Source organism: Artemia sp. Qi Xiang Cuo, chromosome 18, assembly GCF_049724085.1.
Source record: "Artemia sp. Qi Xiang Cuo chromosome 18, ASM4972408v1, whole genome shotgun sequence".
Taxonomy (NCBI): Eukaryota; Metazoa; Arthropoda; class Branchiopoda; order Anostraca; family Artemiidae; genus Artemia; species Artemia sp. Qi Xiang Cuo.
The window spans coordinates 23,514,918-23,528,791 of NC_142811.1; the positions used below are offsets into that span (position 1 = coordinate 23,514,918).

At 34.1% G+C, this 13,874-nt stretch overlaps 1 protein-coding gene across 1 annotated transcript in view; it reads right to left on the reverse strand.

The window, feature by feature from the left end:
- LOC148941340 (uncharacterized) overlaps positions 1-13,874 on the reverse strand; it is a 106,719-nt gene that overhangs the window by 61,108 nt on the left and 31,737 nt on the right. Inside the window, exons 2-3 of the mRNA XM_089104670.1 lie at positions 8,911-9,095; positions 1,987-2,186 (exon numbers count right to left, since the gene is read on the reverse strand). Coding sequence (XP_088960796.1) covers positions 1,987-2,186; positions 8,911-9,095 — 385 coding nt within the window. The remainder of the gene's footprint in view (positions 1-1,986; positions 2,187-8,910; positions 9,096-13,874) is intronic.

A 13,874-nucleotide genomic window follows, 5' to 3' on the forward strand; every position in this document is an offset into this window, starting at 1 on the left:
AAGCTCAGACAGTAATGATATTCTCCTCTTTGGCTGGAGCAGTAATTTAGTTGTAACTATTTTTTATTTATGTTATATTAATAAAGATTTAATCTAAAATCTCAGACATGATGAATTTTAAAAGTATACATTTTACTGATTTTACAAGGAGTACACCATATTTAAGGCGGGATAGATATTAACTACATTTTCTAAATTTCTTAATTTTTGAAATTATGAAGACCAAATCCATCTTTCTAAATTATAAAGCCTAATTCTGGAAAGCACAAAACTAAAAGTGTTATATTTAGAATAAGCATAAAATGAAGATCCTTTTTCAAACTTTCGTTTATTTAAGTTGTGCTTATTGGGGACAATAACGGTTCTTTACTCTTTCAAGTAGGAGTGAATTTCCGCCCATTTCGTGCAAAGGTGTGCTTTGAAATAGCTAAAAACAATTCTAAGTATTGCACCGAAATTGCCCTTAATATACAGTTATAAAATATTAACTTTTTTAATTATATAACAAGTGTCGCATTAACAGAAACAACCACAAGTTAAAAAAAAAATCAATTCTGTATCCTAACGGAAATTATCACTTTTGCGTTTCGCCCAGCAGAATGGAACAAACACTGTGTTAGTTTTTATACAGGGAAAGATACAGATAAAGTGGTAGCACCACCCTAATCAATCGTAATTACCGTTTAATTTCCTTCGACTTGATTATTCATATTTCATTTCCGTTCATTTTGGTTTCATACATTCATCCATAGCAGTATAGATAAAACTACTTATAGATGGAATTAGCCAAGAAACTTACAAACCCAAGTCGACTAGAGATGCAAAAATTATGGCCCCGTTTTTGAGTGCCCTAAATAGTTTAGGCTTTTAGCATGGGGTAAATAAAATATTTGAATTCTAGTAGCTCCTTTTGTCGCCACAGAAACAAAAACATTTTGAAAATTAGCCGATAGAAAAAATAAAATTTTGGCCGAAACCAAGATGTTTTTCAAGTTTTTCCAACGCTCAGGAATCCCCACTACTAAGGGACTTACGAATATAAGTTCCAAGCTTTTCATAAAAAAAAAAAAAAAAATTGCTCGCTCTTTTTCGAGTGAGCCAATATTTCATGACTCCGTATCTCTTGGCCCATTCCCATCCTTACCTGACAACTTTGAGGGCCTGGGTACATATAATCTCTTTCGATTTACCTTGCTACTTCACAGTAAAAAAAAAAGTCTAACAGCGCGAACATTTTAAGCGGATCAGAGACGAAAATCTGTTTGGACCTTCGTCCCTTCCACAGGCCAAAAAACATTAAGTCCACTTATTCAGCCCTTGCACACCCTGACAGTTTTCATATCAGCCCCCCCCCCCCCCAAGCGGTTCCCAAAATATTAAAGATATGATATATTGATAAACTAGGTTTATTTAGTATTTTTTGATTTTTCGATTTGCTGAGCTACTTAAAATGCATATATTTCGTTGGTTCCATTGGGGCTCATAGCGCCAAAACTTTTACATGGATTACAGACGGACAAGTTTCGCCTCTCTCCCCTCTGCCCCTCCCTTAACTCTAAATTTGCGACCCACTGGTCCTCTATCTTGCGACGCTCCCTGAAAATTCCAAATTGATCCCCTTTCCGTTACCAAGACAACCCAGATACGCTAGTGTAATAACGTGGCAGCACAGAGTTTTTGATTTGTCTAGAATCTATTCAACCTTGAATAGATTCTAGGGGCTTATATTGCAGTGCAAAAACGCTCTGGTAGATTGGAGACAAAACTGTGTCAGCCCTCTGTACCATTCTTCCAAAATTTTAGGTCTAATTGGACACCAACATATAATACCTTTTGATCTTCTTTGCTACTTAATGCTGATCAGATACTAAGCCCAAAGATAATAAGCCTGAACAATACGACAACTCCACATTTTTCTACTTTCCAAGGAGATAGTTATCAACATTCCATAGTGGCTTCTGTTTTTTTCTATAGAGGCAATCTTACCTTGCCAAAAGTTCCCATTTCTCATCATCTTCATCTTCCATATACAACCATATATTACAATCCGTATCAACTATATACCAGTATTTTCGGCCACGTTTGTCTCTACCAATGGGTTGAAACCTCAAGCCTTCTGGTCCCAGTCGAAGTATTTCAGCCTTAAGACTTGCACCTGGGTTGTCTAATGACGTCTCTACCAAATACTATAGGAAAACAAAAATTAATCAAATAAAAGCTTATCATTTTTCACAACAAAACAAAATATTTACATTTAATTAGCTTGAATAATTCTTTTTTCCTTTACTTAGAAATGTGTTTTCATCCTTTTTTACAAGTCGTACACACTGTGTTTCAGTGTACTAAGCTTAGAGGTTACAACATTTCCGATTAAAAGAATCGGTAAAATAAAACCCCATAAACAAGTTTATACGGTAACTTATACCCTTGTACCTCTTTCCAATCAGGATAACCGAAACAACTAACATCAATTTTTTTTTTTTTTTTTATTTGTTTTTTTTTTTTATTATTTCCAGGGTTAATCGTATCGAACTAATAGTCCTAAAATATCAGGAGATAGCTCTTACGAACGAAAATAAAAAGTTCTAGTGCCGTTTTTAAGTGACCAAAAAGATTAGAAGACACCTAGCCCACCGACCACGCCAATTTTTCCCAAAAGGCATCCAATCAAAATTTATAGAATAGCCATTTAATTCACCATAGTCAGGACCTTCCATAATTCCAAGGGACAGGGCTGTAGATTACGCAATTTGCCAAAATTTTCCCCATATAGTATTCATTATTGGGAAGTTTACGGAAATTTTTCAGGGTAATTTTCTACGGTAGGGGGGATTTTTCAATCAAACTTAAAACAAGCAGAAATTATTAGTAGTATGAAGGGCAATAGTCCGATCAGAGCCCTGCCCTTTCATTCCCCAGTACCGGGACTTTTTAGACCACATAGGAGGAGGGGGACTCCCCCAGTGCTGCCATCTACACAACTAAAGTCATAGATGGCGGTATTATTAAATACAGCTATCGATTTCAACATGTTTTCTTTTCCAACAACAATTTTTTTTTTACCCACTAAAGGGCTCTGCACACGTAGCTGATTTCGGGAACCAATTTTAGCATCAGTGAACAAACGATAGCGGTAAGAAAAATTATTTGAAAGAAAAATTTATTACGCGAGATTTTCAAAACAAATAATCATGGACGCACATAATCAACTTGAGTTTATTAATAGTTGCTTGATTGATCTCAGCTTAGTTCTCAGCTCAGTAGTGGGGTCTTTCACCACAGATATCTCTGGCTGACTATTTATTTGTGTCCCTATTTTTTTGTGTGATGATCATGATGAAGATCAGCGCTGATTTTGTAAATTGCTGCCGAAAACTAGAAAATATTTCAAGCTCAAATCGACGCCGATTTCTTTTAGAATCGGCGCTGATTTGGAAATCAGTTCCCAAAATCAGCTACGTGTGCCCAGCCCTTAAGCTGTTTTTCCATTGATTTTATGAAATTTTTGTCTAGTGTAGGAATCGAACGTGAGACCCAAAATTTCCCATGGTAAAAGAACGACACTTTAGTCAACTGAGCCAACAAGCAATAGATATTATTAGGTTAATAGAAATACAAACTCAGCAAATGTTATCAATGCATTGTTTCCAGGCACAAGCCACCTGGTTTTAAGGATCACTGAATCGAGCAAAGTTAATATGCAATTGCTACGCCTTTAGATAAATGTTTCCGGGAATTTCTTGGCATCATTCCGACAACTGTTTTTTTCCGAGAATTACTTGGTATGTTTCCGAGAATTTCAAGAATGATGCATTAGTCAACTGAGCCAACATGTCAATGATATTATTATGATCTTAGACATATTTTCTCAGCAAAAGCTTTCAACGCGTTGTTTCCGAGTGCTTTTTTTAGCATCATTTCGAGAATATGCGTACCACAGTGATTTGAGAAGGTTGCTAGACGAAATTATTCATTTTGTGCTCTAATCGTACCAAGCACACTGATTCTTTTGATGGTCAAGGACACTTCTTTCGGTGGCGTGCCACGTTAAATGAACCCAAATGAACCTAGCTCGAAAGCAGTTAGTCTAAAGTAACCTATCAGTTAAAAATCTTTTACTTTATCTGTGTGTTTCTTTCTCTCTCTCTCTGTGCATGTGTGTCTAACCGTCCGTTTGCCTGTCTCTGTGTGTTTGTGTGTCTGACTCTGTGTGTTTCTCTCTCTCTCTCTCTCTCTCTCTCCCATTTTTGATAGCCGATAGCTCGTGACAAATGAGTTGCATAATCTGTGTTTTTCTCTCACTCTCTCTCTCTGTGTCTGACCGTCTTTTCGCCTGTTTTTGTGTGTCTGACGCTGTGTTTTTTCTCTCTCTTTCTCTCTCTGTGCATGTGTGTCTGACCGTATATTTGTATTTTTCTGTCTCTGTGTATTTGTGTGTCTTTCTTTGTGTGGTTTTTTATCTCTCCCCCTCTGTGTCTGTTTTTGTGTTTCTTTCTCTGTGTGTTTTTGTCTCTCTCTCTTTCTTTCTCTTTGTGTCTGTCTTTGTGTGCTTGCGTCTCTTTCTCAGTGTGTTGGTGTGTTCTCTCTCTCTCTCTCTCTCTCTCTCTCTCTCTCTGTGCCTGTGTGTCTGACCGTCTGTTTGCCTGTCTCTGAGTGCCTGACTCTTGAGTCTCTGTCTCTCTCTCTCTCTCAGTACTTGTGTGCCTGACCGTCTGTTTGTCTGTCCTTGTGTGTTTCTGTGTGTTTGTGTATGTTTTTGTCTCTCTCTCTCTGTGCCTGTGTGTCTGACCATCTGTTTGCCTGTCTATGTGAGTTTTTTTTCTCTCTCTCTCTCTCCCTGTGTGTTTGACCCTCTGTTTGCTTGTCTCTCTGTGTTTGTGTGTCTAACTATGTTTGTTTTTGTATGTTTTTGTCTCTCCGTGGCTGGGTGTCTGACCGTCTGTTTTCCTGTCTCTGTGTGTTTGTGTATCTGACTCTATGTGTGTTTTTGTCTCTTTATCTCTCTGTACCTGTATGTCTGACCGTCTGTTTGTCTGTCTTTGCGTGTCTAACTCTGAGTGTTTGTGTGTTTTTGTCTATCTTTCTCTCTCTGTGCTTGTGTGTCTGACCGTCTGTTTGTCTGTCTCTTTGTGCTTGTGTGTCTGACTCCGAGTGTTTGTGTGTCTGAATCTGTGTGTTTGTGTGTCTGAATCTGTGTGTTTGTGTTTCTCTCTCTCTCTCTCTCTTATTTTCGAAATAACACCTTTAAATTACGTGTTGTTTTCTTAGACCACACTACCGTTCTAAGACGAATCTGGACTTTTGTACCTGTTTTTTCACTGTCTAAATAAATGGATTTATACCCATTTGAAAGCTTATTTGTTCCCCTCTCTCTCTCTCTCTCTCTCTCTCTCTCTCTCTCTCTCTCTCTCTCTCTCTCTCTCTCTCTCTCTCTCTCTCTCTCTCTCTCTCTCTCTCTCTCTCTCTGTACCTGTGTGTCTGATTTTAAGACATGAAAAAAGTTGAAAATTTTTTAAGTTAAATAAAAAATGAAAAAAATTCTAAGTTCAAACAAAATTCTAATAAAAAAAAAATCCTAAGTTCAAAAAAGAAAAATTCTAAGTTGAAAAAAGTATACTTAGTTCAAAAAAATAATATTTCCTAAGTTCAAAAAAAAAAAATCGGGGTAGGAGGGCCCTGGGGCCCTGGAGGGGAACATGGGGACCCAAACTCATGCGCACGCCCGTAAAGGAAAATCAGTGTGCTAAGGACCATTATATTACGAAAAGGATGCCTGGCCGACTGTAGTCATTACAATTTTTGGACTGAAACAAGTGTCATTAACCATCAAAAGAATCAGTGTGTTTGATCCCATTAGAGTACAAAATGAATATGTCTGTCTAGCAACCATCTCAAATCACTGTGGTACGTATATTCTCGGAACGATGCCAAAAAAGAACTCGGATATAACGCGTTGATAGCATTTGCTTAGTATGTATGTCTAAGAACATAATAATATCATTGACATGCTGGCTCAGGTGACTAACGCATCAGTTTTGAAATTCTCGGAAACATACCAAAAAATTCTCGGAAACAAACAGTTGTCAGAATCATACCAAGAAATTCCCAGAAACATGTATCTCAAGACGTAGCAATTGGCACGATACATTGATGCTTAACACCAGGTGGCTTGCGCCTGGAAACAATTCATTGATAACATTTGCTTAGAATGTATTTCAAAGAACCTAATCAACACAACTAAAACACAAGGGCCTTTGATTTTGAATGAGAGGTATTTTTCAAGACCTTTAAGATTTTATTTGAAGAACGAGAGTTGAGGAAGGCGCAGCCCCCCTCACATGCAGAATAATTTCTGTTTGTTTTAAGTTTTAATGTTTCTCCTTAACTATGGTTGAAAACACTAGTTCTTCTCATTTAATATGATAAAAATCAATGAAACAACTCTACAATTGCGATGGCATGGAAAATTACTTGTTTCAAACTTGTAAATATAATGGTTAGCAATATTTAATATATAATACATTGATTTTGAGGAGCCTCTAGTCAATACAGCCCTTGCTAACCCTCTCCCTAGGTAGAGTCCCTATTCTAAATTGAAGATGCTGCTTAGATGGTTCTACGCTATACGGGAAGGAAAAGAGACCATGTAGATTAGAAACAGCTAGAAACAGACTAGAGAAAAGAAGGAAAAGACTAGAAAAAAATAATAAAAAAAACTGTCATTTATCATTTTTCTTTAAATTCTCACTTTAAAACTATACCGTAAAATACGATTTCTAGCATCATGCTAACTATCTTGAAAATGAAGAATGACGTTTCAGAACACAACAACACTTCAGAAAAAAATCTTATGTGGTTTCTTTAAAGTTTGCTTTAAAAATTTAGAGTTTGTTTTTTTCCAAAACATTTCTGATTCTTATTTTGAAACTGCCTATTTATGTATCTCCAGAAAATCTCTCATAGGAAGCAAATAAGTATATTCAGTTAGGTTTCTAGCTGGTTGTATAATTCTAATAGAAATATAGCAGGGAATGGAATGACTGAAGTAGACAATTGCCAGGGTGTTTGTAAAGAGCTGACGCATTTCAAGCCAATTTAAATCAACAAGATCTTCAATTCATGAGGTAATCAATAAAAAAACACGTTTTTTCAACTAAAAGTAAGGAGCAACATTATAACTTAAAACAAACAGAAATTATTCAATATATAAGAGGTTTGACCCCTCCTAAATACCTCGCTCTTCCCGCTGAAGTGTTTTACTTTCAGTTTTTTTTTATTTAATTCCTCGGTCATTTTTCAAACAATAACAGAGATCCGGCTCCCGCTCCATGGAAAATTACCTTCCCCCACGAAAAGTTCCTCACACGTAAAATAATTCATCCCCTTAAAATTCCCCCGGACAATTCCATCCTCACTGAAAATTTCCCCAGGAAATAATTGTGGACAATTCCAACTAAAAAATTCTCTTTAGCATACTTTCATTTGAAATAACTTTAGTTCCTGATCGTTTTTCAAATTATACCAGAAATCACCCATTCTGTGGAGTTTTTTCCCAAAATCCTCCCCAAGTTGGAAGTTGCTGCCGTGGAATATTCCCTATGGATAATTTCTACCGCAGAGCCCCCCCCCCCACCCACCAATGTACAGATTATCCAGGCAATTCTAGCCCCGCTGAAAATTTCCGCTAGAAAAATTTACCCAGAACATCTCCATATGTGAAATTGAGTCGAAAAAAGAGAAAGTAAGACAAATAAAAAGAATTTCACATAGGAATTTTGGCATATTTCCCAACACAAAATTTACACTGGAAAGTTCACCCCAAGAAACTTCCCTCTCTGCAGAAAGTTCTCCCCATGAAAAATACCCCTCAAAATCTATATATGTATATACTTCCTAATAACAAATACTATATGCAAACAAAGGGCAAATTTCGTAAATTACAACCATTTCCCCAGATCCCTTTGGGAGGGGGCGTGTTATCCTCAAAAGGAGTTATTGGACCTTTCAACTATGCTAAACAAGATGGCTACCTCAAATTTCTGATCAGACGACTTTGGGAAAAAAGGGGCATGGGAGGGATCTAGTTGCCATTCAATATTTTGGGTCACTTGAAAAGAGTACTAGAACTTTTATTTTCCTTGGAATGAACCCCATCGTGATATTCTAGGACAATTGGTTTGACACAGTCAGCCATGGGGAATAAAATACCAAAATAAGACAAATAAGCGCAACTATTCTACATTTTTGCATGTGGGAGCTTAAAACCCATAAAATAAGGTTTTCTGATAGAGCAATTTTCTCTAAGATTGTTTAATATTTGGGAGGTGTTTCCCCTCTTTTTCGAAATTCAGGCAGATATTCTTAGGCTTGAAGCTTTTGATGGGTGAAACTAAACCTATTGAACCTTATGTATTTGGAATTAGCAGAAAAAGCCAATTTCTTTGATGAATATGTTGATATCGAAATTCTGTTTTTTTATACTTTTGCTTACTATTGAGCGGAGTTACTCTTTACTTACAGTTTGTTACCACAAACTGTTTGATATTTTAGTAGAAACCTGGACATATTACATCTTGTAACAACCATATTCAAAGAGTTGTTTTCAATATATTTAACAGAGAAGGAATTTCAATAAATAAGACTGGAAGGTGTCTTTGGACAAATAACTCAGGGGTATAAAATAAGCAGATGAATCATAATCAGTGAAAATAGAAAAGGTGCATTAACTTCCCTATCCAGGGAAGTTTACTAATATCATACAATTTCCTTTCCATGTCCCTCTCCCTCTCTCTGCCCTTGTGTTTTACTTTTCTTTTGCTTCATAGATATGCATCTGGAGAGTTGACTCTTTCCTTCTTGATGAATTCGCAGTATGATACATTATAATAATTGATACTGTTAAACACTAACCTTAAGAAGTCTCAATTTGGCTCCAATACTTGAACCAGCAAAACCATGCGACTCAAATTCTATTGTGTCAGGAATTGAGTAGATCTGACTTAACCTCAAAATAGCAGTTTCCCATTGCCCTGTTCTAAAAGTCCTCTTGGCTCTTTTTAGCAATTTTATTATGAGATCAGACAGTAGTTTTGGAACTGCAAGTAAAATAAAATCTAATTCTACAAATGAAGTCCTGCCAAGACATGCAAATCAAAGTTTTGTAGCACATATGGAGCAAAACTAATGCAAACTGCACTGTAGCCTAATTATAGGTAGATTATACATATGAAATGCCCTGGAGCTAGATCTTAGCATCATTTGGTGGATGTCATGATGAGTCCTTGGACATAGATACAAGTACAAGCACATATGTTCAAACCGGCTAGTCACCATAACATATAACACTACCAAACAATGGTTTGTATCCATGAATAGCCACCTTTACTTAAATGTTTATTAATGATAATGTCAGAATTTTTCTTGACCATAATTCTTATGCATCCTTTTAAAGGTATTTTCCTGCAAAATTTGGGCATTTTTAAGACTTAAAAAAAAAAAAAACTTAACTGCTTTGGTGAGGTTTTCTAGTGCAATTTTTACAATAATCCTAAAAAAATTCTGAGACCAAACTAGCTACACATGATGTTTGACAAAAAAAAAGAAGTAAAATAGTAATTAAGAAATCAAAGGAGGGTGATTTTCAGACAGTTAAAAAAAAAATAAATAAAAACAGAGTAAATATTTCAGCAAAAACGTCCACTAAGTCAGCCTCAGAGCTAAAAGCTTACAGGGAACATGTGAATAAAAGTGTGTTATATTTTTTTAATTGTGTTAACAAACATATAAATCTCATTTGTCAATTTCATTTTCTGTGAGATAGCAGAATGATCAAATTATTTCTCATCCTCTGCAATTTGCCCAACATTTAGAAACACAGTGTGAAGACTCTTTTATTCAGAAAATGGGTTTCAAAACTAAAACATCTTAAAATAAAATAGAAATAGAAGACACATCTTTAGTTATAACGCCTCTGACTTCAAATATTTCCTTTATAACTAACTGATAAAAGATTTAAAAATGTTTCCCGATTTTTTTTTTTATTCTGGCAAAAAAAACTGATCCTATTCTTGAAAAAAAAATAAAAAATAAATAAATAAATAAATAAATAAAAACTGAAAGTAACGATCGACATTAAAACTTTAAAACGAACAGAAATTATTCCGTATATGAAAGGGGCTGTCCCCTCCTTAACGTCTCGCTCTTTACGCTAAGATTTTTATTGTTTAAAAAAATAGAGTTGTGAAAAAGAGTCAATTTTTTTTATATTTAATTTTTGAACGTTTTTGAATTAATGCAGAATTTGATTTTGACTCACTGTAGATGAATAATTAAAAAAAAATTTGCATATTAATTTTACTTTTATTTGGTTAAATGGCTTTTCTGAAAGTTGTTTAATTTTATTTACGAACGTTTTAATTAGTAATAAATATACGTCACTTACGAATTATCATACGTAACGAACTTCTATATTCATATATTTTTAATGCGTATATTTGTGGGTTCACCCCCTAGTCAATACGTCGCTCTTTACACTAAAGTTCGAATTTTATTCCAATTCTTTAAAAATGACCCCTTAATCATAAAGGCCGTTGATTAGAATAAGTTCATAATTTTCAGCCCTCCCCCCAGGGGACTTTGGGGGATTAAGTTATCCTAAAAGACATAATTAGTAGGAATGACAGTACCAGCACTGACAGTACATAATTTATGCATGTTTTTATGGTTTTTGTTACTGAGAATGAAAAAACAGGATTTTTCTCACTTTGATGTATTTTCATGGTTTATTGATTCTAAAGGGTAAATGACACCGCTTTCAAGGTCGATTTATTTGTTGTTTCCAAGTGTATTGTCTCCGGGACGAAGTTTGCACATGCGCATTAACGGGGGAGATGTATTGATCGACTCGAGGGGAGAGAATTTCTGAGAAATTAATTTACATAATCGAGGGGAGAGAATTTCTGACAAATTGATTTGCATAATCGACTAGGACAAGAGGGGAAACATTATGGCTTCTTTGATCTGTAGGTCTGAGGGATAAACGGTATTTAGTGACAGAGATAAATTGATATTCTATTTTTAAATATGGCTTCTCTGGTCTTTAGACTTAGCGATAAATTAATATTCTATCGAAGCCTTAATAGAGTAACCAAGAACACCTTAGCGATGAAGAGATTAACGAGGGAATTTTTTCCTGGGAATGTCAAATGTGACAGCACAGGGATGCCAAAACAAAAGGAATACGTAGAAATTACGCTTAGGGATTATTTGGGCGAAACAGTGAGATATTTTAGAGGATGATTTGGGCGAAACAGTTTGAGACATTTTAGAAGATGGTTTGGGCGAAACAGTTTAAGTCATTTTAGAAGATGATTTAGAAGATGATTTGAGGTGAAAATCTGTGATCGTTATAATACCCAAGTTCCATTTGAACAGTGTTGTGAGGTCCCCTACCCCAACCCGAGGGCCCCCCTACCCCAAACCCAAAGACCCCCCTACCCCAACCCAAAATGGCCTCAGCGCCCCAAAAGGGCCCCCGGCACCCCAAAGAGCCCCCCTCCCGAGTTTAGAGTTTTAGTTTGATATTAGCTTACAGTTTTAGTTGGAGTTATAGTTTAGTTTAGTTATAGTTCAGAGTCTAGAGTTTCAAGTTAGAGTCTCAGCACTTAGAGTTTTATTTAGAGTTATATTTTATTTTAGTTTTAGTTAAGTGTTTTGAACCTGTAGTTTAGTTTTAGCTAAACGTTTTAGTTTAGAATTTTAGCCTAGTCTTAGCTTAGAGTTTTTCGTTGCGCTTTTAGTTTAGTTTAGTATTAGCTAAGAATTTCAGTTTAGAGTTGTAGTTTCGTTTTAGAAAAGAATTTTAGTTTAGAGTTGTAGTTTAGTTTTAGTTAAGAGTTTTAGTTTAGAGTTTTAGCTTAGATATTTATTTAGAGTTATAATTTATTTTAATTTTAGTTAAGAGTCTTAGTTTGGACTTTAGAGTTTAGAGTTTTAGTTAGAGTTTAGTTTAATTTTTGTTAAGAGTTTTAGTTTAGAGTTATAGTTTAGTTTTAGTTAAGAGTTTTAGTTTGGTATTAGCTTACAGTTTTAGTTAGAGTTATAGTAGTTAAGAGTTTTAGTTTAGAGTTTTACTTTAGAGTTTTAGTTAGACTTATAGTTTAGTTTTAGTAATGAGTTTTTGTTTAGAGTTTAGAGTCTTAGCTTAGAGTTTTAGTTAGAATTTAGAGTTTTAGTTTAGAGTCTTAACTTAAAGTTTTAGTTAGTTATAATTTAGTTTAATTTTTGTTAAGAGTTATAGTTTAGTTTTATTTAAGAGTTTTAATTTAGAGTTTCAGTTTGGTATTAGCTTACAGTTTTAGTTAAGAGTTATAGTAGTTAGGAGTTTTAGTTTAGATTCTTAGCTTAGAGTTTTAGTTAAGTTTTTTGTTTAAAGTCTTAGCTTAGAGTTTTAGTTAGTGTTTAGAGTTTTAGTTTAGAGTCTTAGCTTAGAGTTTTAGTTAGAGTTTAGAGTTTTAGTTTAGTCTTAGCTTAGAGTTTTAGTTCTATTTATAGTTTAGTTTAGTTATAGTTGAGGATTTAGAGTTTTAGTTTAGAGTCTTAGCTTAGAGTTTAGTTAGAGTTTTAGTTTAGTTTTAGTTAGAAGCTTTAGTTTAGATCTCTAGTTTAGTTTTACTTAAGAGTTTAGTTTAGAGTTTATAGTTTTAGTTTACAGTTTTACTTTAGAGTTTTAGTTAGAGTTACAGTTTTAGTTTAGTTTTAGTTAAGAGTTTTAGTTTTGAATCTTAGCTTAGAGTTATAGTTAGTTATAGTTTAGTTTTAATTCAGAGTTTTAGTTTAGAGTCTTAGCTTACAGTTTAGTTAGAGTTATAGTTTACTTTAGTTTTAGTTTAGAGTTTTCGTTGCACTTCTAGTTTAGTTTAGTTTTAGATAAAAGTTTTAGCTTAGAGTTTTAGTTAGAATTATAGTTTACTTTGGACTTGTAGTTTAGTTTTAACTAAAAGCTTTAGCTTAGAGTTTTAGACTAGAGTCAAAGCTTAGAGTTTTTTCATTGCACTTTTAGTTTAGTTTTAGATAAGAGTTTTAGTTTAGAGTTTCAGTTGGATATTAGCTTACAGTTTTAGTTAGAGATACAGTAGTTAAGTGTTTTAGTTTAGAGTTTTAGTTTAGAGTCTCAGCTTAGAGTTTTAGTTCTATTTATAGTTTACTTTAGTTTTAGTAGAGAATTTAGAGTTTTAGTTTAGTCTTAGCTTAGAGTTTTTTTTGTTAGAGTTATAGTTTAGTTTAGATATTGGAGTTTTAGTTAGAGTTATAGTTTAGTTTAGTTTTAGTTAAGAATTTTAGTTTAGAGGTGTTGTTTAGTTTTATATAGGAGTTTTAGTTTAGTTTTAATCCAGAGTTTTTGTTTATTGTTTGCTTAGAATTTCAGATATATTTGTATTTTACTTCAGTTTTAGTAAAGAATTTTCTTTAAGACCTATAGTTTATTTTTAGATATGAGTTGTAGTTTAGTTTTAGTTTAGTTTTAGTTTAGACTTATTGTTTAGTTTTAGTTAAGAGTTGTATTTTAGTTTTAGTTAAGAGTTTTAGCTTAGAGTTGTTGTTTAGTTTTAGTTAAGAGTTTTAGTTTAGTTTAGTTTTAGTTAAGAGTTTTAGTTTAGAGTTGTTGTTTAGTTTTAGATATGAGTTTTAGTTTGATATTAGCTTACGTTTTTAGTTAGAGATATAGTTTAGTTGTAGTTCAGAGTCTAGAGTTTCAAGTTAGACTCTCAACACTTAAAGAGTTATATTTTATTTTAGTTCAGTGTTTTTGGACTTGTAGTTTAGTTTTAACTAAACGTTTTAGCTTAGAGTTTTAGACTAGAGTCATAGCTTAG